The sequence below is a fragment of the Myotis myotis genome, unplaced genomic scaffold, assembly GCF_014108235.1.
Source record: "Myotis myotis isolate mMyoMyo1 unplaced genomic scaffold, mMyoMyo1.p scaffold_m19_p_9, whole genome shotgun sequence".
NCBI lineage: Eukaryota > Metazoa > Chordata > Mammalia > Chiroptera > Vespertilionidae > Myotis > Myotis myotis.
Genome location: NW_023416401.1, coordinates 27,432,481 through 27,456,146, shown reverse-complemented (window position 1 = coordinate 27,456,146; position 23,666 = coordinate 27,432,481). Strand labels below are relative to the sequence as shown.

Genomic DNA, 23,666 nt, shown 5'->3' with positions numbered 1-23,666 from the left:
TGCAGCTTTAAAGAATTTAAGGATGAATAAAACATTGAATAAATTTTCTAAGAACCATTGTCAGACAGCATAAGATCTAAGTAATTGGGGGGTGGAGTAGACAAAAAGGAAGACTGTACCTGTGATATTCCAGCTCCAGGCCCTGGGAAACTGCTTGGTTTTGAATCCTTTATGCTACCTGGAGTTTATGCCTCTCCTAATCCCATCAGTCCCAACTCAAGTCTCCTCTTCCAGGAAGTCCTCTCTGCTTACTCCAGCTCCTTTGTCAGACCTCTGACTCACTCATTCCTTTACTGATCATCTATGTGGCTGGCACTCACTGCTCTAAAAGCATTGGGTAGATCAGCCATTGAAATAGACAAAAATCCCTGCCCTCTTGTAGCTGAAATTCTGGTGAGGAGTGTGAGACAATAAATAAAATAGAGAAGTTAGTATATTTGAAGATGCTAAGTGCTATGGAGAAAAGAAAGGCACAGTGGGGGTGAGAGGATAGGAAACTGCAGAAGTTGGGGATGGTTTGCAGGTTTAGACAAGGCTGTCAGAGAGAGCCTGAGATGGTGACATTTGTGCAGACTCCTAAAGGAGATTAGGGGCAAGTCATGCGAGATGTCTGGAGAAGAAGGTTTCAGGGACAGGAAGAGCAGGCGTTTCTGGGCGGTCCTGAGCCAGGATAAGTGAGGGAGAGAATGGTGGGTGAGGCTGGGAAAGGAGCAGGGTCAAGGTCATATAAAGCTCATCTATTCACCTCCCAATTCATTCATTCACTCAAAAAAACATTTTTGAAGCCCTGCCATGTTCTAGAGCTTGGGAATCTGGCAGTAGGTATGACAAGCAAGTTCCCTGCTCTCATGGAACTCACATCCTGGGGGAAATAGGAGAATAAGGAAGGAAATGTATAAATAAGGTAACTTCAGAGGAGACATAACAGGGTGACAAAGCAGAGAAGGTGGGCAGGGAAATCCAATCACCATCGGCTTCCAGGCCCACAATCTTGGCAGAGTCTCTCAAGTGACTCTTCTCTTCTCCCAGAAGCCCATTCAGAAGATGAGAAAACTGAGGCCGGGAATCCTGGCTTTTTATTTTTTGTTTTTGCCCAGAGAGTCTGGGATCTGGGAGTGGAATGAATACCCTGCCCCTCACTGAGCCAGCATGATGCTGTGGGGAGGTTCTCAACAAGTGTCTCCTCCTAGGGGGCTGTGACCGAGCCCTGGCCCTGTGCTGGCTGCACTCAAGGCGCATATGGATGTGGGAGTGGAGGACTCACAATCAGGCAGAGACCCATGCTCACGCTGCAGACACGGGCAGTGAGTGACCTGAGGGCTGCCTGGGAACAGGAGGCCAGGCCTCATCTCCTGGCTCCCATTGGCTAGTGGAGGTGCTGTTAGCAGGTTCAGGGCAGTGCACAGGGGCCTGGCTGTGGAGTGGAGGGTAGAGCAGACAGTCTGGCTCTGTTACCCCAACTTTGACTCAGGACGACAGGAGACTCTCTGGGCAGCTGCTCTCCCATCTATGGGAGCCTCCTGGGCTCCTGTTTCCGCCTCACTGCCCGCACTTCACTGTCTACGCAGCCGGAGGGATCCCTTTGGAACCCAAATCTGCTCCTGTTCCCCCTGCTCAGAACCTTCCACAGCTCCCATGGCAGCCAGGGAGAGCCCAGGCCAGAGAGGACACACTAGTGACCATGTCCTCTGAGCCAGGTCATGCCATGTGCCCCCAGCACTGTCTCATTAACCCTCCAACTACCTGAGTGGACTATTGTTAACCTCACTTCTGATGGGGAGACCCCATGGTGTTTGGTGGATGAAGGATAAAGGAATGAACAGTGGGGCTGACCGCCCTTCTCCATTGCCCCAGGGTCTCAGAGGACGCAGAGGAGGAGACCTGGTGCCAGGCTCAGGCGGCAGATGCTCTTGGTCAGCAGCAATGCCCTGCTTTGCCCTTCACAATGGGGGTGTGACTATCACTTTAAAATGGGAGACTCTGCTCTCACTCACCAGGGTGCTGGACAGTCCAGGCCGCTGAGTGTTCCCATCCCTGTGGCCACAGATGACAGGGGCGGGGAAGACAGATGTGACTTTCATGGACAGGCTCACAGGGACCAAGGCCACAGGAGGCAGAGGTGCTGGCCAGAGGCGGTTTGCCCAGGGCTGCTCCAGGCCCCTGGTGTGGGCGTGGCCTCGAGCCCACACTGCCCAGCCAGGCAGCGTGGGGACATCTGTGTGGCCACCTCCCCATTTTCATGTGAAAGGCAGGTGGGGCATGACATGGGGACCGGGGACTGCCATCTGCTCCGGGAGGGCATTGTGCTGAGAGCCACGTGTCCCATGACAAGGGCAGGGGTGGGGCAGCTGGATAGAGGGTAAAGGAGACGGGAACCAACAGAAGGCGCTTTCAGGAGGGTGGGCTCTGAGGGCAGGGCTGTCGGGGCTGCTGTCACCATCTGTGCCCATCCCCTCCGAGGTGGCTCTGGGCTCAGCTCAGCTCCATGGGCCCCCTCCCCGCCCAGGGCCAGGCTGCTCCTGTGCAGCGGGCGCTCAGCCCTGGTCAGCCACGGAGCCAGCATGTGAACCAGCCCTCTCTGGCTCCACAGTCTGCCCACCAGGCCGTTCTGCTCAATCACTCGGAGACCAGAGTGTTGGGAATGGTCCCCAGGCTGCACCGTGGCCAGGAGATTGCCCCCGAGGGAGTTGGGTCCCTTTTGCGCTGACCCTTCTGGTCCTGGATGCTTGGACACTCCAGCCAGAGGTGGCCCAGGGTGAGGTGCAGGGAGGGGAGCCACCAGGAGGGGACAGGTCCCCAGTCCTCAGACAGGCAGGTCTCCAGGCCACAGCTCAGGTTTCCAGGAAGAAAGAGTCTGCAGCCATCTCTTCCAGCTGGGACTGTGCAGGGGCAGGCTCCCCGAAGGTGCGGGAGCCCCCGTCAGGACGCCTGGCTGCCTCGCCAAGCAAGCCTCTCTGCAGCCTGAACCTCAAAGTGATTTATTTTTCTTGTTTTGATGGGAACTCGGCATGCCCCCTTTTGAGCAGTTTTAGGGGAGGAGGCGGACTGTCGGGAACAAATGTGTCTGAACAGCTGCCTGCATCGTGCAGATCCCACAGGAGCACCTGCAGGGTTTGTCTGGTCCCTGGGCAGGAGGGTCACAGGGACACGCGCTCACGACCTTCAGAGCTGACAGAGGAGGGGACCCTTGGCGCTGGGCCCCAGCGGGGTGGCTGTATTGATTCGGACTGCTGGGCACTGAGCTGGAGGGAAAGGCCAGGCAGGGCTGGTCCTGCAGAGCCGTCTTCATTGTTCTCCCCTCCACGCCTGCCCGAGCTCACTCACAGGCGATGCACAGATATTCTGTTTGTAATTAAAAAGTGATTTAATTATCCGCTGAAAATGAGGTTCCAGAATTAATATTGAGATGAATTATGGCTGTGCCACAACCGCTCTTCTCCCTGGTCGTTAGGAAATTGGGAGGAGAGAGGCCCCACGAGGGCCCTTGATTTTCCTTCCTTGACAGCTGCCACAGAAGCCCCAGAGCGGGCAGCCGGGATGTCCCAGCGCAGGAGGGACCTGCGAGGGCTTTTAAATCTCCCTGTACCAGGCGTGGAGAAGTGGAGACGGACTGCGGGGTGTGGGGGTGGCGGGGAGCTCAGGAGGCTCTGCCCAGGTTATCCCCTGGAGCTGGGCACGTGGCTCCAAACAGAAGTGGGGTGTCAGCTGGGCAGCAGGAGGGACGGTGAGGCAGAGGGAGGTGACGCTGGTGTGGGCCACAGCCTCAGCGGCAGGAGACGGAGACCCAGGACATGTGAGATACTGTGCATTTGTAAAGCACCGAGTGACCTGCCACTATTAATTACTTACCACAGAGATTGAAAAGTAAGAATGCTGACTTTGGGGCCAAGATTTTGGCAAAGCAGAACCCCGGGTCTTGACTCTTCTGGGGTTTCTTTATGTGCCCCACTGCCGGCCCGCGCCTGCCTCCTGAAGAGCCTCCCGAATGCTCTGATTGGCCCTTGGGAGCACAGGTTCCTGGAGCCAGGATCGCAGAGGTACTGCAGGAGCCTGGGCCGTTCAAGGCTCCCTCCCATCAACCAATACTGTGATCGATACCCTGTGAGCTGAAGCTTCCCGGCAGGGGACTGGTTCCCAGAACTGATAGGCAGGGGCACCAGGGACCTGGCTTCCTGGCTGCCCTGGCTGCTGGGTGGATGGAGGTCTCCAAAAGCTCTCGGACAAGGGCTTCATCAATCACAGCCAGAGTCCCAGCCTCTGCAGGCAAATGAGGGCAGGACCACAGGGCATGCGCCAGAGCAGGAACTTACATGGTGGGCACCTGCTGGGCAGTGCCGTGTATTTACTGCTGCTGCCCATCCTGATTCACCCCTTGTTGCAAGTGTTGGACCCCCTCCACCCCTCCCGCACACCCGTGGGCTGGGTTTGATTCTGGCGCTCCCGGCTATGACCCCGGCCGTGGGTCACTAGCTGTTGATGAGGTGCCTTTTCCAGGGCCCCTGAGTTTTTTCTGTTTGCTTGTCTCCTCTTTCTCACTCTGCCCCTCCCCCTTCCTTTGAGATCAGGCACAATTGACACTTGAGCCCCTAAGGTCAGGGATTATGGAATCCGGGCAGACACATGCCTGCGGCTGAAGAATTACCCAGCAGCTGCTGGGCCCCAGGATGCTGGGGGGTCGCTCCAGCTCCCAGCCTTGGGGGGAGGATGTGGCCTGCACAGAAGTAGTGTGTTTCACCCCTGGACCAGGGCTGGGATGGGTGCTGGGGTTGCAGGGAGGAAACAGATCCTGTCCCCATCCTCAGCGAGGTCCCAGTCCCACAAGTATGAGCATAAGTCAGATTTTGGGCCAAACGCAGGTCCATACATTTGGGTGAACAGGAAATCCATGCTGTTTCCCCCCTCCCTCAGTTTCTTATTCCAGACCATCATTCCACTGGAGGGAAGGGAGTTTTATAGTTTTCTGTTTTGCATATAGAACTATGACCCATTTTGAGTTAGTTTTCATACAGGTATGAGGTTTAGGTGCTACATCTGTAAATAAATTTGGTGGCGCGGGGGTGGGGTCGGGGGTGGGGGGCTGACGTTGTTACTATGTTGAGTTTTTCAATGCCTGAACATGGTATGTCTTTCCATTTAGTTAGGTCTTCTTTGATTTTCATTGTTTTATAGTTTAAAGCATAAAATCCTGTACATGCTTATTAGATTTATATTTAAGTATTTCATTTTTGGAGAGACTTTATAAATGGCACTTAAAATTGTTTTTCTTATTATACATTGTTGTTGTAGAGAAATATACATTTTTGTGTGTTGACATCGCTAATCTCACTTTTAACTTCTAGGACTATTTGTGTGTGTGTGTGTGCATTCCTTGGAATTTTCTATATAACAATCATATAAAGGAAAATAACAGTTTTGTTTCTTCTTTTCCAATTTATATGCCTTTTATTTTTGCCTTTACATGCTGCTTTTTAAAATTGTGTTTTTTTGCCAATATTAAAAACATACACCCACAAACTATTTTACATAAAAAACCTTGGCCTCATTCAAAACCAGAAAAGTAGGCCCCACAGCCCCTGGCTTCCCTCACACTACAAGATGACAGAGCTGAGGAGCAGCCACTCCTAAGCACAGGGCACACGCCCCTTGCAGCCCCGCACCAGCCCACGCACCCAGCCAGGCTACTAGCCCACCCCTTCAGGCACCTGCCTGTGCAACCTTTGCCCTTAGCCATCAGGTCTTGGGGGATGGCAGAGAGCAATAGTTCCCCCCAGCGCCAGAACTGTGGGGTCACTTCCAAGTGTCCCAGGTGTTATGGAGAGAGCAGGGTGAACAGTCAGGCTAGGAGGGACAGGCACCAGTCCATGGCAACTGCTTGAGCCAACTCAGGCCCCAGGCTGAAGTGTGGCTGTGTCTCAGCCAGTGCCGGCTCAGAGAGATGGTGCCTAAGAACCACATTGGTCCCAGCTGACACCTGGTATCACATAAATCCTCAGAAAAGGGGACTGGTCAGCCCCAAATGGTCTGAGGTCAAGTTTCCACCATCTATGAACAACAGGGACTCAAATGGAAATACTAGCTCACACGCAGGCACTGTTCTAAGTGCTCTTAGGGGAACATGTTTCTAATCCTCTGAGAAACCCACAGAAACCTATCATTGCCCCATTTCATAGACGAGGACACTGAGACCCAGAACGCTCACGGGAAGGTGCCCAAGGTCACACTGCTGGCAGGAAGCGAATGCAAACCAGCTCTGGATCCGGACTCTGTGCGTTAGCCGTCACGCTCTAATGCAGCCACGAGTAGGTTCAGTCTCGGAAAATAGCAAAGCTGCGTTTCCTTTTCAGGGGGTCTCCTTCCCGCAGGGACTCAGCAAGGCTGCCTGGGCCCTGGGGCTGAGCTGGGGCCCTGGAGTGCGGCCCCTGCAGAAAGGACCTGGGCCCCGCCTGCCGTCCCCCTGTAGGTTGAGTCTTGCTCTGTCCCAGTCAATTTTAATGGACTCTCAGGGCAGGGGTGGGTGCACAGGTGACCTCTAATGAGCCATTGATTTTACAGCGGACGCCTGCTCCGGCCCCAGCACATCTCCTCCTAATGGAAGGAAAATAAACGTGAGAACCCGCTGCCCTGGCCCAGGGCCATCCTGGGGCGTCTCACTCTCTCACTCCTGCTATTTCTCCTTCTGAGGCCAGAGATGGCCTTTTCAGGGGACAGCACAGGGCGAGAGCGGCTCTTGGTCCGTTCCCAGCTCTAACTCGCCCGGTCTCCCAAGCCCCCATTTGCTCAGGGGTCTGGGCCATTTCCATACACGACGGAGCCGTCACTTGGTTGTTTAAGCCCGAGAGCCCTCCTTATAGCCCCTGGAGTCCCCTAGTGTGGCTTTTCTGCTTTGACCCCAAGACAGGCCCACCTCCACCCACCTTCCCTGCCCCCACTTCTCCAGAGGCACTGTCACCTCTCCCTGCATCACTGCAGACACCTCCCCTCTGGCCTCCAGCCTCCACCACGGGGCCTTTAGAATCCACTGTTCCCATAGCAGTGAGATGACACGTTCAACATGTAAATCAGATCTTGTCACCTCTGCTCACAGCCCCCATGTGTCCCCACCTAACACAGAATAAAATGCCAAGAGCCTGGCCTGGGCCTCCCTCCTTGCCTTTGCCCTCCATGTCCCTTTCCCTGCCTCCTCCTGCTCTGAGACCCACAAGGCTGTTGAGGTGGTTAGCACTACAGAGCTCTCTTGCCTGTGGCTTTGAGTCGGGTCCAGCCTGCAGGGAGCCCCAGCAGGATCAGCAGAGGGGGAGAGCGGTGTTGGGCTGGTGGTTCACTGGACTTCCTCCTCCAAGGCTGACTGTGCCCTGGCCTCCTTTCTGTTCCTTACCATAGGAAGATCTTTCTGCCCCAGGACCTTTGCACTTCTGCTCCCTCTGTGTGGAATGCTCCTTCCCTGGCTCTTCCCACACTGGCTTCTTCCATCTTCCAGTAAGTAGTGCAGCCAGGGACAGAGAGAAAGCCTGGGGGAGAGAAGGGCAGGTTTGGGCAAGAGCTTCCCTTCAGTCCTGTGGTCCTGGGGGAAGAATGGACCTCATGGCAGATTCGAGTTGTTGTCTGGAGCCCAGTGCTTGGAGCCATGACAAGGGTCTGAACTGGAGACAGACGTTTGGACAAATTTGCATCCTTCAATGTCACCATCTCAGGGATACCCTCCACCACCCTCCTGTCTATGGGTGTGCCCCTGCTCCCCCACTAATCTTTCAAACATTGCCCAGTTAGTTTCTCTCATTACCCTTATGCCATCATAAAATTAACCTTATTGGTTGCTAGTTTTTCTCTGTCTCATCTGCCATTTAACCACTGACTCTTAGAGTCTAACACAATCCCAGGCCATGGTAGATGTTTGATAAATATTGCCTGAACAAAAAAATAATTGATGAATAATATAGTGTGCACAGACACCTGCATTCATGCTCACACCCACGTCCATGTTCACACACACACATTCATGCCCACATCCATGTGCACACATGCACACACACACATGCACATACACATTTCCTGACCGCGGGAATCTTTTGTTAAATCACAGCACTCAGGTCCCTGGGTGGAGCTTTCGATGGAGCCCACCACGGAGCCAGTGCCCACCCTGCCCCCGCTGACACCTACTGAGTTAGAACAAGACGGTTAGGGAGGCACTCCCTCCTCTGCACAGAGACTGTCCGCTCTCTGTGGGTTTATGCTTTGTCCTTCTCATTCCTCTTCTCCAACAGTGTCTGGGAGGATTTATGGAGAAATAACAGAACGACACCTGAGCTTGGGGACATCAACCACGGCATCTTCAGAGGATGGTAATGGTCACGTGGATGATGTCACATGGTTCTCTCGCCCTCTCCGCCCCCAGCTCCTGTCTCCTGAGGCCGCATCTGCCCTTCAAGGCCCAGCCCAGTCCTGCTTCTTTCCCCGAAGTCTCTGTGCTTCATGGTTCCCAGGTCTCCTGTTCCTGAGGCAGCCCTGCCTGCCACTCACTGGGGGTCATTTCACAGAATTGTCCTCCCTCCTCCCCAGGCCCTGCCCTTGGATGCCCCTCCCCCCATCCTCCCACCCCCGCCCCTGCCCCCTCTACGGTGGTCAGAACACTGCTCACATCCCTAAGGACCCAAGTTGGGGTTGTTTCCTAACCAAGGGCTCAGCATCAAACACGGCACAGATAGGACCAGGTTATGTCACAATTCACCGTAAAGCAAAGCTATAGCGTTGAAGCTCTGTAAATATTTAAAAGTAATGAAATTGCACTCCAAGTCTTATAGAGATGGCTATAAATCGACAGTCCATGTTAATTATATGTGAGTCCTCCAATGTAATAAAACGTACACATCATACATTATAAATGTACCTCTCCAGGCCCATAAATTTGATGTAAAACTAACATATGAGCTATAACAGGCACTAAACATTTCATTAACACTAGCTTTGCTTGTCTTCTTAGAATTTAGGATGTCTATTTTGGAATAATTTGGGTGGCCCAAGACTGTGATAAAAAGCTGATGTGGGAAGGTATGTGAGTTTAGCAAGCAGGGGGATATAACACTCTGCTGTTGACCTTGGGATGTGGATTTAAAAAAATCGCCTGCAGCTCCTCTCCTTGTCTTCCTGTGGACTCCGCCTGGGAGATGGAGGTGCGTAACGAATACGGACTCAGTGCCGTGTTCTCGCATTTACTTGTAACATCTGTCTATGAAGCCACTTGTTCATGGAGAAACATGGAGATTGTCACTCACTGTAGAGCGTTGTAGTTTTGTATCAAACAAGTCTTTTTGATTGTAAAAGCCCAATTCAAACTGACATAAGCCAAAAGGAGAAGTTATTTGCCCAGCAAAGGGCAACTCAAATGTTACTATAAAGGATTTGCCTCCATTTCTCATCCCTGATTTCTCAATGTTCTCCCATCACATCAGCAACCCCAGTGGAAAGATACTGTCTGTTTTGTGAGAGTCTCAGAAACATCGCAGACTGACTCTCACTGGATGAAAGTGAGGACCACTCATTCTGGCGGAGGATTGGCTGCTTAGATTGGCCTGTTAGGTCGAATGCTCACCCTCGAGAAGGGTGTGGGAGTCATTCTCTACTGGAAACACATGGACCAAGTGTGCGAGCCATCCATTCGGTTCCAGCAACAGAAACGGCATCTGGCTAACAGGCAAAATGGGAATTTCCTGGAAGCAGCTGATCAGAGAAGGCTGAGAAATAGACTTAGGAGCGTTCCAGAACAACCCTGCAGCAGAAATTGCTTACGTGGGTGACCTTGAGACTAACACACAATGGAATGAGCCAGTAAATGTTGGTTGAATGAATGAATAATTAATGCAAAGGAGGGGGCCTAGAAACTGCTCAAGACCACAGATATCCATTATATGTTTTCTTCCCAAGTACTTTCCCCACCACTTATTCTGGACTCTTGCAGGTTCCAACTCTGGTAATGATCTCGAACTTCCTGATGCCTGTGACTTGATTGGCTTCCAAGATCCCAATGTCAGGATTTTCCCCCTTCTCTCACCATCTTTTCACATGTCCCCGGATCCTGCCTCCCACCCTTCTCTCCCCACCTGCTCTCTTGGGCAGCTCCTCTTTGCTCACAGCTTCAATGTCATCTTATCTCTGGTCCCACCATCTCTCTCAAATTCTACTCTTAGGTTTCCCAGATCTGAGACTCAGCTTCTATTTATTAGGCACCTACTATATGCTGAACCCTTGGCTAAGCACATACAATGTCTCATTTAATCCCCATGACGACTCAGAGAAGATGTCAATTTTTATGCCCATTTTTTAACAGATGGAGGACATGAGGCTCAGAGAGGTCAAGAACCTGGCCCAAAGTTGCTCTGCCAAGTGGTCCCAGATCCAGGATTCAACCTCAAAGCCTGCAATCATAGGCCTGCATTAGTACTTCTAACAAAGTCAGCCAAGACTTACGTCTTCACCCATCTTCTCTAACATGACCAACCCATTCTTTGAGATGCCAGGATCAAAATTTGGGAGCCTTTCTAAATGCCTCCTTCTGTCCACTGTGTCCAAGCAAACACGTAGTCTTATTGCCAATTTCTGTGGGTTTGTTCTTTCTAAAAAAATTAAGAGTTATTTAATAACTGTGTTCATCTAAAGATGAATATATTACACCATGGCTTATATTTAGTTGTTTTCTTCATGATTTTCAAAGAAAATAAAATATTTCTGTCCCTCACCGTAGGAAGATCTTTCTGCCCCAGGGCCTTTGCACTTCCGCTCCCTCTGTATGGAATGTTCCTTCCCTGATTCTTCCCACACTGGCTTCTTCCATCTTCCAGTAAGTAGTGCAGCCAGGGACTGAGAGAAAGCCTGAGGGAGAGAAGGGCAGGTTTGGACAAGAGCTTCCCTTCAGTCACGTAATCCTAAAAGTATAGTGAGCCCTGGGCACTATGTCGAATTGAAAAGTCACACTGTCTCATTGATCTCTGCACTGGCCTCTGACAGTAGCTGACCTCTCACCTGCAGCCCCCTTGCTGTTCTTCAAAGACACCAGGCACATTCCAGCCCCGGGGCCATTGCACTTGTTAATCCCTTTGCACACTTCTCCCAGATCCTCACATGTCTCCCTCCCTCCCCTCTCTCAGGTCTTTGTTCAAGTACCTCTTTCTCTGTGAAGCCCACCCTGACCACCTGGCTTCTAATGATAGCCTCTACCCGTCCTTCTTTATTTATCTCACACCAAATGTCACCATTTGACAATTTTGGGGTCTTTCCTTAAAATCCCGTTTGCTATTTTGTACCCGCCTCCCATTAGAATGTAGCTCCATGAGACAGGGTTTGTGTCTGTCTTGTTTATTGTTGTAACCCCAGGGCCTAGAATTGGCTGGTGCACAAGAGATGTTGAACAGATGTTTTATGGATTGAATTTACGCAAGGGGATAAATAGCATTAGCTTGGGTGGGGTGAGGGGAGTCATGTTCGAGCTGAGACATGAGAGATAAGAAAGAACCAACAGGAGAAGATGTGAAAAACAGTAAGGGCCAGGGACCTGGAGCAGGAATGAGCTCAGCAAGTTGGAGGAGCAGCAAGGAGGTCAGTGAGGCTGCAGCAGAGTGAGCCAGAGGGAGATGAGTCTGAGAGGAGGCCAGACCATGCAGGGCCTTGGAGGCTGTGATGAGCAATGGGGAACCATTGAAGGTTTCAGAGCAGAATGTGACATGATTTGATTTACATTTTCAAATCCACTTTGACTGCAGTATGTGTTGAATGAACGGGGTGGGGGTAGATGCCAAGAGACCAGGGGGAGGCAGTTGTAATTACCTAGGAAGGCCATGATGGATGATGGGGCTTAGCCCATGGAGGCAGTGGCATGGAAAACACATGGGTGGACTGAAGACAAGGCAGGCTCAGCATTCCAGCTTGGCTGAGCTGAAATTTGGGGAGACTGAGGTATGGCTTTGCCTGGACATTCTCTTGCTTCCTGGACATGTTTCCCTTAGAGACCTCTGGGAAGGAGAGGGTATGACATGCGATTCTAGTAGTACCCACCCAAATCCCCACTTCCTCCTAGAGCAGTGGTTCTCAACCTTGGCTGCACATTAGAATCACCTGGGAATCTTTTTAAAATCCTGATTTCTGGGCCTCATCCTCTGGAAATTCTGTTTCTTTGATATGGGGTGGGGCCACAATATTAGTAACAGAGAAACAGAATTTCCAGAGGATGAGGCCCAGAAATCAGGATTTTAAAAAGATTCCCAGGTGATTCTAGTGTGCAGCCAAGGTTGAGAACTACTGTCCTAGAGGCTCCAGGGGGTCTTAGTCCTGGGATTGTCTGCTGGGCTCCATGGATCCAAGGTCAGTCTTCAATGTGAGTTTGCACAAAGCACATGCTTGTTTCTGTTAATTGATATAAATGACTCATCTTTTGCTGCCACTCATCATCGCTGTGCACTTTCATATTAATTGGGTTGGAGGAGGAAAGCTAAGTACTTCAATGTGCTATCTCTCCAGATGACAAGATGGGAAAGGAGAAAATCACTAGGTTCAAGGACGGGAGCTTGAGAGCCGAAATCCCTGTGGGGACAGTGATGGACACACAGAGACAGATATCATGGATGTCCACGTGGTTCCTTGTCCCAGAGCAGGAGAGCGAGTCTGAGAGGTGGGAGGTCACGGAGCTCAACCAGCCAGAGAAGGGTTTTCAGCCCAGGGCTTCACATGCAGATCCCGAGGGCGTGACATCGCCAGTCCTTTCCATCCATAACACCGTGAAGTTCCCAGGAGGCACTGGGTCATGGGTGGACCCCTCTCTGGAATTGAACCCCTTGTCTCAAGAGGGCAGCCTCATAGGTGCACCCTGAAAAGCAACCTGTGAAATGTGGGCACTCCAGGAAGCCTTCTCTCTACCCCTGCATTTCCCAGGGGCTGCTGACCTCCCCCGCCCCCCCCCCCCCCCCCGCATTTCCCAGTGCTCCATCCCCCAGCTTGGAAAACACAAATGAGCAGCATCTCATGCAGACCCATCCATCAGGCTGCTTTCTTCCTCCCCACTGAGAGGACCTGCTGTGACACAGTGGGATGAGGAGGAGAGCTGCAGGGCCTGAGGAGTATGCGGAGGAGGGAGGGGGGAGAGAGGATAGGAAGGAGGCTGCCAGGAGGACATTGGCTTCCCTCAGAGCTCTGTGAGGGCCCTGAGATCCACCTCATCACACCCGAGTGCAAATCACACCTCCTCCCCAAATGTGGGTGCTCGTGCACACACATCCCCTCCCTCTTGGACTTAACAGGGTGCCCTGCAGATCTGAGTCTCACCAGGAGCCCCAGGCAGAGGGAAGGCAGCATCTCTGCAAATGTCAGGGGTATGCAGTTCATGACCCAGTTGGTCTGCCCTTGGCCACATTTTGTCCTGGGGAAACTTTACCCCCATGGGCAAGGGGGTATGTTTGGGATGCTCATTGCAGCAGTGTGCAGACTAGCAAACAACTGGAATTGAACTAAATGTCCCTCAACCAAAGAACAATTAAATAAATACAGGTTTCTCCAAACTATAGGAAACTGTACAGTGAATTTGTATATCTTTATTACTGTCTTGGAAACATCTTCAAGACATGGTGTTGAGTGAAAATGAGTTGAAGAATGAAGTCAAGTTAAAAAATGATAACAGTTTGAGAACATCTGCATGAAATAGGATCAAATAGTATGCCTTTTGAATGGGCCCATTTATATGTGGGGAAAATATATGAAAAAGGATCAAGGAAGATATAGTCTACAGATCACCGTGGTTATTTCTAGGGAGGGAACCAAGATTGGATAAAAGACACACTTGTCCTAAAGAATAATAATAATAAAAGTACTGACAAGAAATACAGAGTAAGTTAGAAAGATTGCAGGAGAGAGGATCAATAGAATACATCACTTTAAATTCCATAAAATTGGGAAATGAAATTTTAAAATACCATTTGTAAGAGCATCAAACATTTAAAAATATTTAGGGGTTTATTTAACCAAATATCTACAAGAACCATATTCTAAAAACTCCAAAACATTGCCAATTAAACACCAAAATAAATAAAAGGATGGACCAGGTTTCTGGATTAAAAGATTTAATATTGTCCTTAAGATGGCAATTCTCCCCAAACTGATCTAAGGGTTTAATGCAATTCCAACCAAAATTCCAGGAGGCGTATTTAGAAATTGATGAGCTGATTATGAGATTTACATGAAAACAGAGAAGATCTAGACTAGTCAAATAAATTTCAAAATAGCAAAGTTGGAGGATTTATACTATCTGATTTCAAGACTTACTATAAAGCTACAGTAATCAAGTCAGGGTGGTAGTGGCTTAAGGAAAAATACATAGATCAGTGGAACAGAAGAGAGACTCCACAAACACACCACTCATATTTATTCAAGTGATGTTCCACGGAGGTACCCAGGAAATTCAGTGGGGAAAAGAAAGTCTTCTGACAAATGGTTCAGAAATAAATGACTTTTTAGGGCTCAGTATCTGGCTTGAGCCACTGCAGTTCCTTAGAGGAGAGGCAAGATGGCAAAGTGATTGAAACAGAGACTCTGAAGTTCAACAAACTAGGGTTCATATTCTGACTGTGCCATTTACTCACTGGGTTAGATTGCTTAACCTCTGTTTAACTCAGCTTCCTTATCTATAAAGTGGGATTACTAATGCTATGCACCTCTTGGTTTGTGAGGGTTAAATAAGGTGATTCATATAAATAGATGCTAAGAGCCATGCCTCACCTACTGTGGGGGCCTCCTTGGAGGAGGCAGCAGTCATGACAACCACCAGAGCCACCTCACCAAGTCTACTCTACCCCTCCTCCTCCCAGGGACCACCCTGCAGCAGGGGGGATTTCGGTCCATGTTATCTCTCTACAGTGTCTCGTGTCTCGGACGAGTGCAGTGCTTGGCACACAGTAGGGGCTCAATACATATTTGTTGAATGCACGAATCCAGGGCACTCCAGGCATAACCAAGCCCTCGCCTGCTCTTCACAAACCATGAAGCAGCTGGTAATGAGAACTCGCCCTCTCTCGGTCTCCACATACCGCCTGAGAAGGGAAAAGGAGCAAAGGCTGGCTGCCCATCGACCTGTCGCACCCTCCTCCCTCAACGCAGGGGAGGCCGCCACCTGGTGAATAATTCACCTGCTGCAGTCAGCAGCTCCCAATGCTGAGTTGGCGAAAAGCAAACAGCCTATGGAACCGTTTCTTATTTTTACGGGGCATAAAATCAGGGTCTTGACTGCTTATGTTTCCATCCTAGTAATTTCAGAGGCAATTAGCGATTGGGTGCTTTTGCCTGTAAGCTCCCTTGCATACCCACGTGTTAGATGCACTCAGCCCTGCCCAGATAAGCCAGTCAAAAGATTTATGTCGACTCAATATTAAAGTGCAATATCAACAATCCTTTTAAATGACAGCAGCATCTATGGGTAAGTAGCCTACATGTTAAGCCTCCCCTTGGGGACAGTAACCTGCTTCATTACAATGGCCGTAATGAAGAGGCTCTATAAATCAGCATCTTTTATACCAAAACATGTGCTCCAAACTCCTCTAAAGCCCAGCCCTGATGCAGACGAACAGCTCGGATGGGAGGTGAGAATCTGGAAGACACCAGCCTGAAGGGCCAAAGGAGCCAGTGGTAAGCATTTTCAGTGAAGCCAGGCCAGCCAACCCAAACTTGTTTTTTTCAACATCAATCTGGGGATGTGTGAAGAAAAACAGACACAATGTCTTTCCATGATGGAGCCTTTCCTCCACGCTGGGCCAGGGGTGAGGTCACCCTGACACCCTTCTGTGACTCCTGCGGGGTAGGGTGTGGCCTCCCCAGACCAAACTCTGGTGCCCAAACCCCGGGCCTGCCAGTAACTCAGCATTTCCCAAGTGTCACCCATTAGCATCCCCCTCAGGAATGTTCTGGGCCGTCTCAGGACACCACCCCTCCTCCGCCTCCTACCATTTGATATTTTTCTTTAAATGGACTCACTTTTAAAAATTAGATCTCAACCCATGTAATTATGGCTGTGAAATCGTGTCCATGTTTTCTATTTTTTTTCTCATATGGGTTATGATAAACACATTAAATGACACTGATGGACATGGCATGTACAATTATCCCGTGTACTCAAGGGTCACTAAGGTCACTGCTTTTGGAAATGCTGCATTAACTCAGTATTCTAAAGGACTGAGTCCAAACAGCCACTGTTGATTGGGACGTGGCATGTGCTAGATATGTTGATGGTTAAGACTTTATTTGCCAGACCAGAAACTTCTGTTCAAGAGCCTTGCTTCACCTGGGGAGCAGGTACACACAGCACCCACTGCAGACCAAATCCTGACCTTAGGTAGCACAGGAGCTCCCTATGTGACAGATAACTAATTTGATGATGGCTCTAAATTCCTATAACGCATCTAGCTTCCACTTTGTGGGTATGGCTCCTGGTCCCTGGGGGATGGCCTTGCCCATCATCTCTCACACACACAGGCGAGCTGCTCATAACATGATCCTGGGGCTGGGGTAGAACTTACCCAAGTCTCAAGCAGGGTTGAGTCAGATGAAGCTAAGAGTCAGAAGCCAGTGGGCAATGTGGACTCGTGTTACAAAGTAAGAATAAGAGAGTATGAAGCATTCAAGATGGAGTGGTCTCTGAGTGGAGAGAATTCCCAGCTTCTGAGGGAGGGGGAGTTTAAGAACAGGTCACGACCACCACCAGACAGGATCAGTATCTATCCAGCCTAAATCAATAGACTGGGAGCCATTCTTGTGATGCAGGTCTCAACACTTACATTCACAATTCTCTCCAAATAGCAGTGGGCCTTCTCTGTATTTATTTGTCTGCAAATATAAGAACTGGATCTTCAAGATCAGTGAGTGTGAGCCCCATTCTGGGCAGACACACAAAGGTTCACACACACACACACACCATCATCTTGGAAGCCAGATTTTTAGAGTTAACTCATCTCTCAAGCAGTAAATTTGGAAACTTAATATGTTATTAATGTCTCAGGAGAACTCAGAAATTCCAAAAAAGAAAAACAAAGCAAGACAGCAAATATATCCAAAGCCTAAACCTCACACCCAGCCGCAGCTGCTGTAGTCCATAAACTTGGTCTGAGGGAGACTGATCCTTTATATGCAAATGTCCGATGTGCCACCAGCCAACCCCCCACCATTGTCCTTCAAGCTGCCTGTGAGGGCACTGAGTCACACACTGGCCAGGCTGTTTTGATGAGCTTTCTCTCCTTTATGACCAAAAAAGGAAAAGCACTAGGGCCAGAGGTCTTCCCGTCTGTTCTCCACACTCCCTTTCCATAGTTAATGAATGACTTTAATTTAATTAAAACCTCCAGTGGTTCTGTAATGGCAGGTGGAGATGCAGTAAGAAATCCCCTTCACTATTAATTACAAGATGAACAAATCCAAGGAGAGATGCCAGGACTCTTTCAGGGAAATTCTTCTCTGCCCTTCTTCCCTGTCCCCCCAGGGAACCTGGTCAAGAACAGCCCTCCTGTCTTGGTCCCAAAGGAGGGGGACTGCACTGTTCGGGAGAGGCAGGGACACATGGAGGGGTGAGAGGGTGGGTGTTGCAACATGCACAGATGTGCGAATATTCAGATTCAAACGTAAGCTGAATCTTATGAGCAAACACTCTCAGAGGAGGAAAGGGTCTCCTCCAAGGTCACAAGGCTAGCAGGTGGGTTTGGACCCAGGTGAAGCCGTGCCTGGCGTTGGGACACCAACGCTTTCACCGAACTTGTGATTTTCCTAACTGGGGCCACAGAGTCCATGGAGGTGCCTCAGGGGGTGGGATCTGCCTTGTAGCCGCCTCTTCTGTAGAGCGCTGGATAAGATGTTTATGAGAGAAAAGGAAGGGCGCTCCGGTGTGTGGGAAGGGGGGGGGGGGCGTGGGGGGAAGGAGAAGGGTTGCCAGATCAAATATAGGAATTTCAGTTCAATTTCAAGTTCAGATAAACAATAAACAATTTTTAACACAACTGTGCTCCATATGTTTGGTTCATACTGATACTAAGAAATTATTCTTTGCTTATATGAAATACAACTCCCCCCCCCCCCCCTAAATCTGGCAAACCTGGGTATGTGTGTGTATAGGGCAACATAGCTTTAAAATACACTGTATTACCATGCACTGCCTTCCTCAGGCCTCAAGTTCGTGAGGCCTCACTTCCCCAGGCTGGGCCACAGTTTTCTGCTCCCCCTTCTCCCCACCAAGGAAACATAATGATGGAGACAGGGCAAAGAGACACACAACAGAGGTGTGGGTCCTGGGCTCGCCTGAGTTGGTGTCACTTGATTACTTCCCGCAGTTGTTCAAACATGGTGATGTCTATGTTTCGTACCTTATCCTTGGTTAGGGAGGAGGGGACAGATCTCATTTGTGAGTGCCTCTGTGTGTGTACCTGTGTGTTATGCCTGTGTGCACATGTGTGTATGTGTGTGTACATGTGTGTATTCCCTGCGGGCAGGTACTACGGATTTGAATTCAGGTGAGGACTTGACTCACCAGCTCAGACACTCACCCGGTTGGAGGGGCTGCAAAGCAAAGTCTGGCCATGTGTCTTTCCCACAATTCACAGCAAACTCCGTGGTCCTCTGTGTCCGAGCCTTGGTCTAAGTTTTCCAGGCATATGGGGACTCCTGGCCTCATTGGGGAGCTCAGTGGCTGCCTCGGAGATAAGAGGGGCCTCAGGGGCTCAGATGCCCCCCAGCCTGGGACGTCTCTCAGCCACGACTGAGCTGGGCCTGGATGGGCCTCAGCAGAAACCTTGAGACTTGCACCTCGGCCTCCTCATTCTCCAGCTCCTGTCCTTCTCCAACCACACTGTCGGACAGCCTTTCTCTTCACGTGTCCCTTGTCACCCCGATGGCATCTCTTCCCAGGGAAGCTACCTTTGTTCCTTCTAGCCTTTCTCAGAGGCAGCCTGTGGAGATTACCTGACGTACACACAGTGACACAAAGAATTGCAGTTGCTGAGTTTATTTTGCCATCAGAGGCTGAAAGGCAACCCGACCTGGTTGTTCTGAGCACCTTCTGGCTGTCTGTGGGTTGGAGCTTGGAGCAGATGGGAGTATATCAGGGATGTAGAAGTCAAGCTTTTACTGTGTCTCAAACAAATCGATGTGGGAAGGAGAAATGTTAAAAGTAGGGGAAATGGGTCTTGGGATCGAAGTCCTCAGCTCCTGAGAGGAGGCAGTTGTGCATGGATTTTCTAACAAAATTCCAACGTCACCCACAAAATACGCGCTGGTGGTTAATTCTGCCCGAGCTGATAGTTAAACCCAAGCCGTCTTGTTCGTAGAAATGCAATTACATTAGAGAAAAACTGTTTAGATGCCTTGAGATATTATGATTATGAAAAACAGCAACATAAACTCCCCTTAAGTCAGAAGAAAGTTAATTGTGTTCCACGCAGCCTCCCCGGGCCGGCACGCTGGCATAGGCGTGATTTAGTTTGGGAAAAAAAGGGCTCATCCTTGCAGCAAGGTACCCATTTTCATCCTTAATTACAAATAATTGTATGGTGTAATTTATATGAATGCCTGATGCCTAAAAGTGCATGTTCAGGAATAAAGGGCTGGTTGGGGAGGTAGGAGAACATAAACAGGTGTAATTGCCGATTCCCGGGGGGCTGCCTGCTCGTAGCCCTGGAAACCAAGGAGATTTAATCAGACTTTTGTCGGTGGAAGTCAGTCAGGTGGCCTCTGAATGTTCTAGGGAAGAGAGAACAGCGGCAATTTGTCTAGTTGCTTAACCATTCGCCAATAGTTCTCTTTTGGATAAGTGGGCAAGGAGGATTACACGCGTGACTTTGCTCTGGGATGAAACACACACAAGCAGCTTGGTGCACGTACCATTAAGTATTAAAATGAGCAAGGTGGTGCCGCGTGAAGAGCAGGACCTTTTCCTGGACAGAGGCGTCTGGAGCCATGTCTGGGGTTGTCGCCGAGGCCCCCTTCCACCAGCGAGGGCACAGTCAGTGCCCGGTCAGTGCTCAGTGGTCAGGGGTGTGGGCCTGGGCCTGCCTCTGTGGCCCTGCAGCGTCGGCCCCAGGGAGTGTGGGTCCTGCCCAGCCTGACACGGCTCATCTGTGACACGTGGCCCCTGACGGGACCCTGTGACCGCGTGTGGGTGAGGATGAAGGGAGGTAATGCCCAGAGCACTCAGAATCCCAGCCCCGCACCCCGGGAGGACCGTGTGAGTGTCAGCCCACTGTCCTCAGCGAGTCCCCAACTGGGGTCACAGATGGATCAGGGGGAGAGGCCGCCCTGGAATCGGGGCTTTGGGTTTAGCAAGAGCGGTTCCTGTAGGGGAGCTTTGAGATGTAGCCTGTAGTTGGCAGCTTTGCTCCCAACAGCTCTCGAGAGACAGCAGAAAAGGCTGATTATCCTTAAACGGGGAGCAGAAAGGGCTGTGGGGGTAAATGGGGGCCTCGCTCCCCGAGCTGCGCCCACTCTGCCAGCTGCCCTCAGGTGGCCAGACGCAGACGGACCTGCCAAAGCTCTTGGCCCAGGGCCTGCTGCCTTGTCTCCTGCTCCTTAATTTAAAGAAATTATATCCCAAAGCTCCATTCCTACAGATTCTCTGGCACTTGACTGTGGCTAGTCTTTAGGATGAAGCACTGATGTTTTCTAGGTTGTTCTCTTTGGAGTGTCCTCCATTATCTTGAGACCAGGAGGAAACATATGTTCTTGTTCAACGCTGGAAAATACCTCCTTCGCTCATTCTTAAATCTCTCCTTTTCTCTCCTCTTCTGGCTAAGTGTCTAGATTTGTGTTTCTCTCTCTCTCTCTCTCTCTCTCTCTCTCAGGGGTTGTGGATGCTTTTGGGCCTGCAGGCTACAAAGGGGGCTGCAAGCACCAGCTGACATTAGTATGTGTGCCCGCTATAATGAAGGCACACTGCCCACCCCCCAAACTTGCGCCACTGTGATTCATCATTTGTCCTATAAATGTCACTGAGCACCTACTGGGTGCTGGGGATGCAGTGGTGACCATCAGTGCCAGTATCCCTGTAATCCTAGATCTTACATTTGAGTGGGAGAGATGGACAATGAATGTGAAAATGAAATAAACACAAGGCGATGCCAGACCAGGATGAGTCTGGGGCAGCCTCCAGGATCAGCTGATGCTGGGAAAGTGAATGAGAAGGCACCTGCTCTGCATCTGTGCCTCAATCTCAGGGGCCTTGGGCTAGCACCTGCCATGACTCAGTGACACCTGAGGCTGTTGATGGTGATGACGATGAGGAGGATGACCTCAGAGCATCCTTCTCAGCCTGTGTTTCTGCAGGGAAAGATCTGACCCAGGAGACAGAATTGATCCCAGCAGAAAAGGGCACGGAGCTGATGGTCCTGTGGCCAATGGTCCTGTGCAGCAGGCACTGCCTTGGTCCTTGTTTTACAGACGAGAAGACTGAGGCACAGAGAGGGTAAATCACTTGTCCAAGGGCACACAGCTAGTAAGTAGTGGGCTGGGATTTGAACCCAGAGACTCTGCCTCCAGAGGCCCAGCTCTCAGAAAGCTAAGTGTTGAAGTCCCGATACCTGTACAGACAGCCCCTCATGAACGGTTATACTCTGTGACCTTCTTAGGTGACATTTCTCAGCCTTCTAATACCTGGCTTTCCAGAGGGGCAAAATGGAAAAACACTTCACCCAGGTGTTCCCTCTTTTCCAGACTCCATCCTTCCCTCTGAGCGTGCAATCTCTGCTCCAGACTCCCACCCACCGTCCCTGAGAAGAACATGCAATACCTGAGTTCCCAAGAGCCTGCAGGGCAGCGCTGGGATCCGGCAGGTGGGGCTGGGCCTCCACTCCAGGTGAGAATGAGCGGGATCTGTGTCTTCACGATGGACTGAGATGGACTGTGCTCAAGTTCACGCTGGGAGCCACCTGCAGCGGGAAAGTGAGGGGCTTTGAGCCAAATTCCTGGATTGAGAGGTTCTCTTCTCTCACAAACCAGCGATGACAGCAAAGATGGTCCTTCCCAGGGGGCCCGAAGGGAAGTGGCTGACCGTGAGCCGGACATTGTGCGCCGTGGAGACGGACCTGCCTCCCGCTGGGCTGGAACAGCCACTGAGGCTTGTCCCTGACCCCCCAGCAGACATGCGTGCCAGGGACCCGAGGAGCTCGGCAGGGATTCAGCCACAGGTAAGAAAGGAGGAAACAGTTCCCAGGGAGCGGTGATCAGTGTTCACCAGGTGAATGCTGCCTCCTGGTGCTCTTTGCTGAGCAGAGCCCTGCCCTTTGGACACTAGGCTGCTGGTGCCGTGTCTCCTCGCCGGCTCCACAGCAGGACAGACCTGCCGGCCACACGGAGCCCAGCAGCGGCTCCCACGACTGAGCTCGCGGGAGAGCTGGGTCCTCCTTGATGTTCTGAGGAATTGATAACTGTGGGGCCCTCCTGCTCCTGCAAGTTCCTGTGCAGACAGACCCTGGTCCCCAGAGTCTGGGAGTCAGTCCTCCCTGCTTGCACCGGCGCTAAAAACTGCGTCATTTCCCAAACTCAGCTGCACCTGTGGGAGGAGAGCACAACAGCCTATTCTTAGCGGCTGACAGATGGGCGTGGGGGGTGGGTTATAATTAGCATCTGCTCAAAGGGGGGAGTTCCCACCCTGTGCAGAGAGGGACTGCCCTCGGGGTCTCCTCCCCTCTGCCTCTGTCTGGTGCCTGGTGTGGGAAGGAGCCAGCTGCATCAGGGAAGACCCCGGGGCTCCCTGGGAGTCCCAGGAGGGGGCAAAGGCCTACAGGTGTTCCTCACCATCACTCCCTGTCTCCTTCTGGCCTCGGAGGCCAGCATGTCTAACCTGTGCCTGTTGTTTTCACAGCAAATTTGTTAAGGACACAAACAATTCTGGCTTAAAAGGACCACAGGATCTCATTGTAACCGCTGTTGGCTGGCAGACAGGCTCGAATCCCACATCCACGGGAAGTGCAAGGTCCTCCCCTACATTTCTGTGATTCCCCAGGCATTTCTCCTGCTCCTCCGCCCTCATTTCCCACCTCTGCTGAGCTCGGACTCTCCCCTCTGTGCCTGGTGGATGCTCTTCTCACTTCTGCAGGGGTCCAGCATTTAGACACCACATGGGCCCCTTCTCCTGTCCCTCTCTCCCCTAAATTCCACGTCCCAGTGGCAGCTGTGATGGGCACCTTTCACTGGTGACTCTGGGGCAACACCAGGGAGGTGATTTGGGTGGGTTTATCGACGTCCCAGTCCCTTGGCCAATTTCTGCCGACTCCAGCATCAGGTGTTGCCTAGCAACCCCTTTCATTCTTCCTCCTCCCTCCAGATCTCACATCTGGCTGTCTGCTCCATGCCAGGCATTGGGCCTGTGCCTTCCTGCATCACCTCATTCTGCACAAGGGGCCTGCTTTCCCATTTTACAGATGAGGAAGCCAAGGAGAAGGGACTTGATGGTCAGTGAGGGAGTTGTGGTTCACCTGGTGCTGTCTCATCCCGGGATCCAAGTTCCTAACCATGGCTCACTGTTCAAGAATTTAAATCATTCTCAGCCCATGGTCTCCGCTTGCCCACACCTGCATACAGCAGGTATCCTTTACTCCAGGAGTAAATGGATAAATGTTTCCTGTGAAGGGCCAGAGAGTGACGCTCACGCTTTGAGGGCACAAGGTTTC

General features: G+C 51.0%; 1 protein-coding gene across 2 annotated transcripts; it reads right to left on the bottom strand.

Moving 5' to 3' along the window:
- Positions 1 to 5,447: 5,447 nt before the first annotated feature.
- LOC118663508 lies at positions 5,448 to 22,477 on the bottom strand. 2 transcript variants are annotated; one of them, XM_036323194.1, is made up of 4 exons: positions 21,785 to 22,477; positions 10,731 to 10,863; positions 7,376 to 7,508; positions 5,448 to 6,585 (listed from the first exon to the last, which is right to left on the bottom strand). In XM_036323194.1, the coding sequence occupies exons 1-4, from the start codon at positions 22,057 to 22,059 to the stop codon at positions 6,530 to 6,532; spliced, it is 597 nt and encodes a 198-aa protein (XP_036179087.1). In that variant the 5' UTR covers positions 22,060 to 22,477; the 3' UTR covers positions 5,448 to 6,529. The 2 variants fall into 2 exon arrangements, with proteins under 2 accessions (XP_036179087.1, XP_036179086.1); XM_036323193.1 differs by lacking the exon at positions 5,448 to 6,585 and having other exon boundaries at positions 7,251 to 7,508.
- Positions 22,478 to 23,666: the final 1,189 nt, after the last annotated feature.

What these genes read in the sequence shown, in the direction of transcription:
- LOC118663508 (XM_036323193.1), bottom strand. Translation starts at nt 22,059, where the DNA reads ATGTCCGGCTCACGGTCAGCCACTTCCCTTCGGGCCCCCTGGGAAGGA. An exon ending in GCAGGCTCTTGGGAACTCAG is followed by an intron (nt 10,864 to 21,784) that starts GTATTGCATGTT and finishes TCTCTCCCTCAG; the next exon opens with GCTTTCTCTCAGTCCCTGGC. An exon ending in GGCAGAAAGATCTTCCTACG is followed by an intron (nt 7,509 to 10,730) that starts GTGAGGGACAGA and finishes TCTCTCCCCCAG; the next exon opens with GCTTTCTCTCTGTCCCTGGC.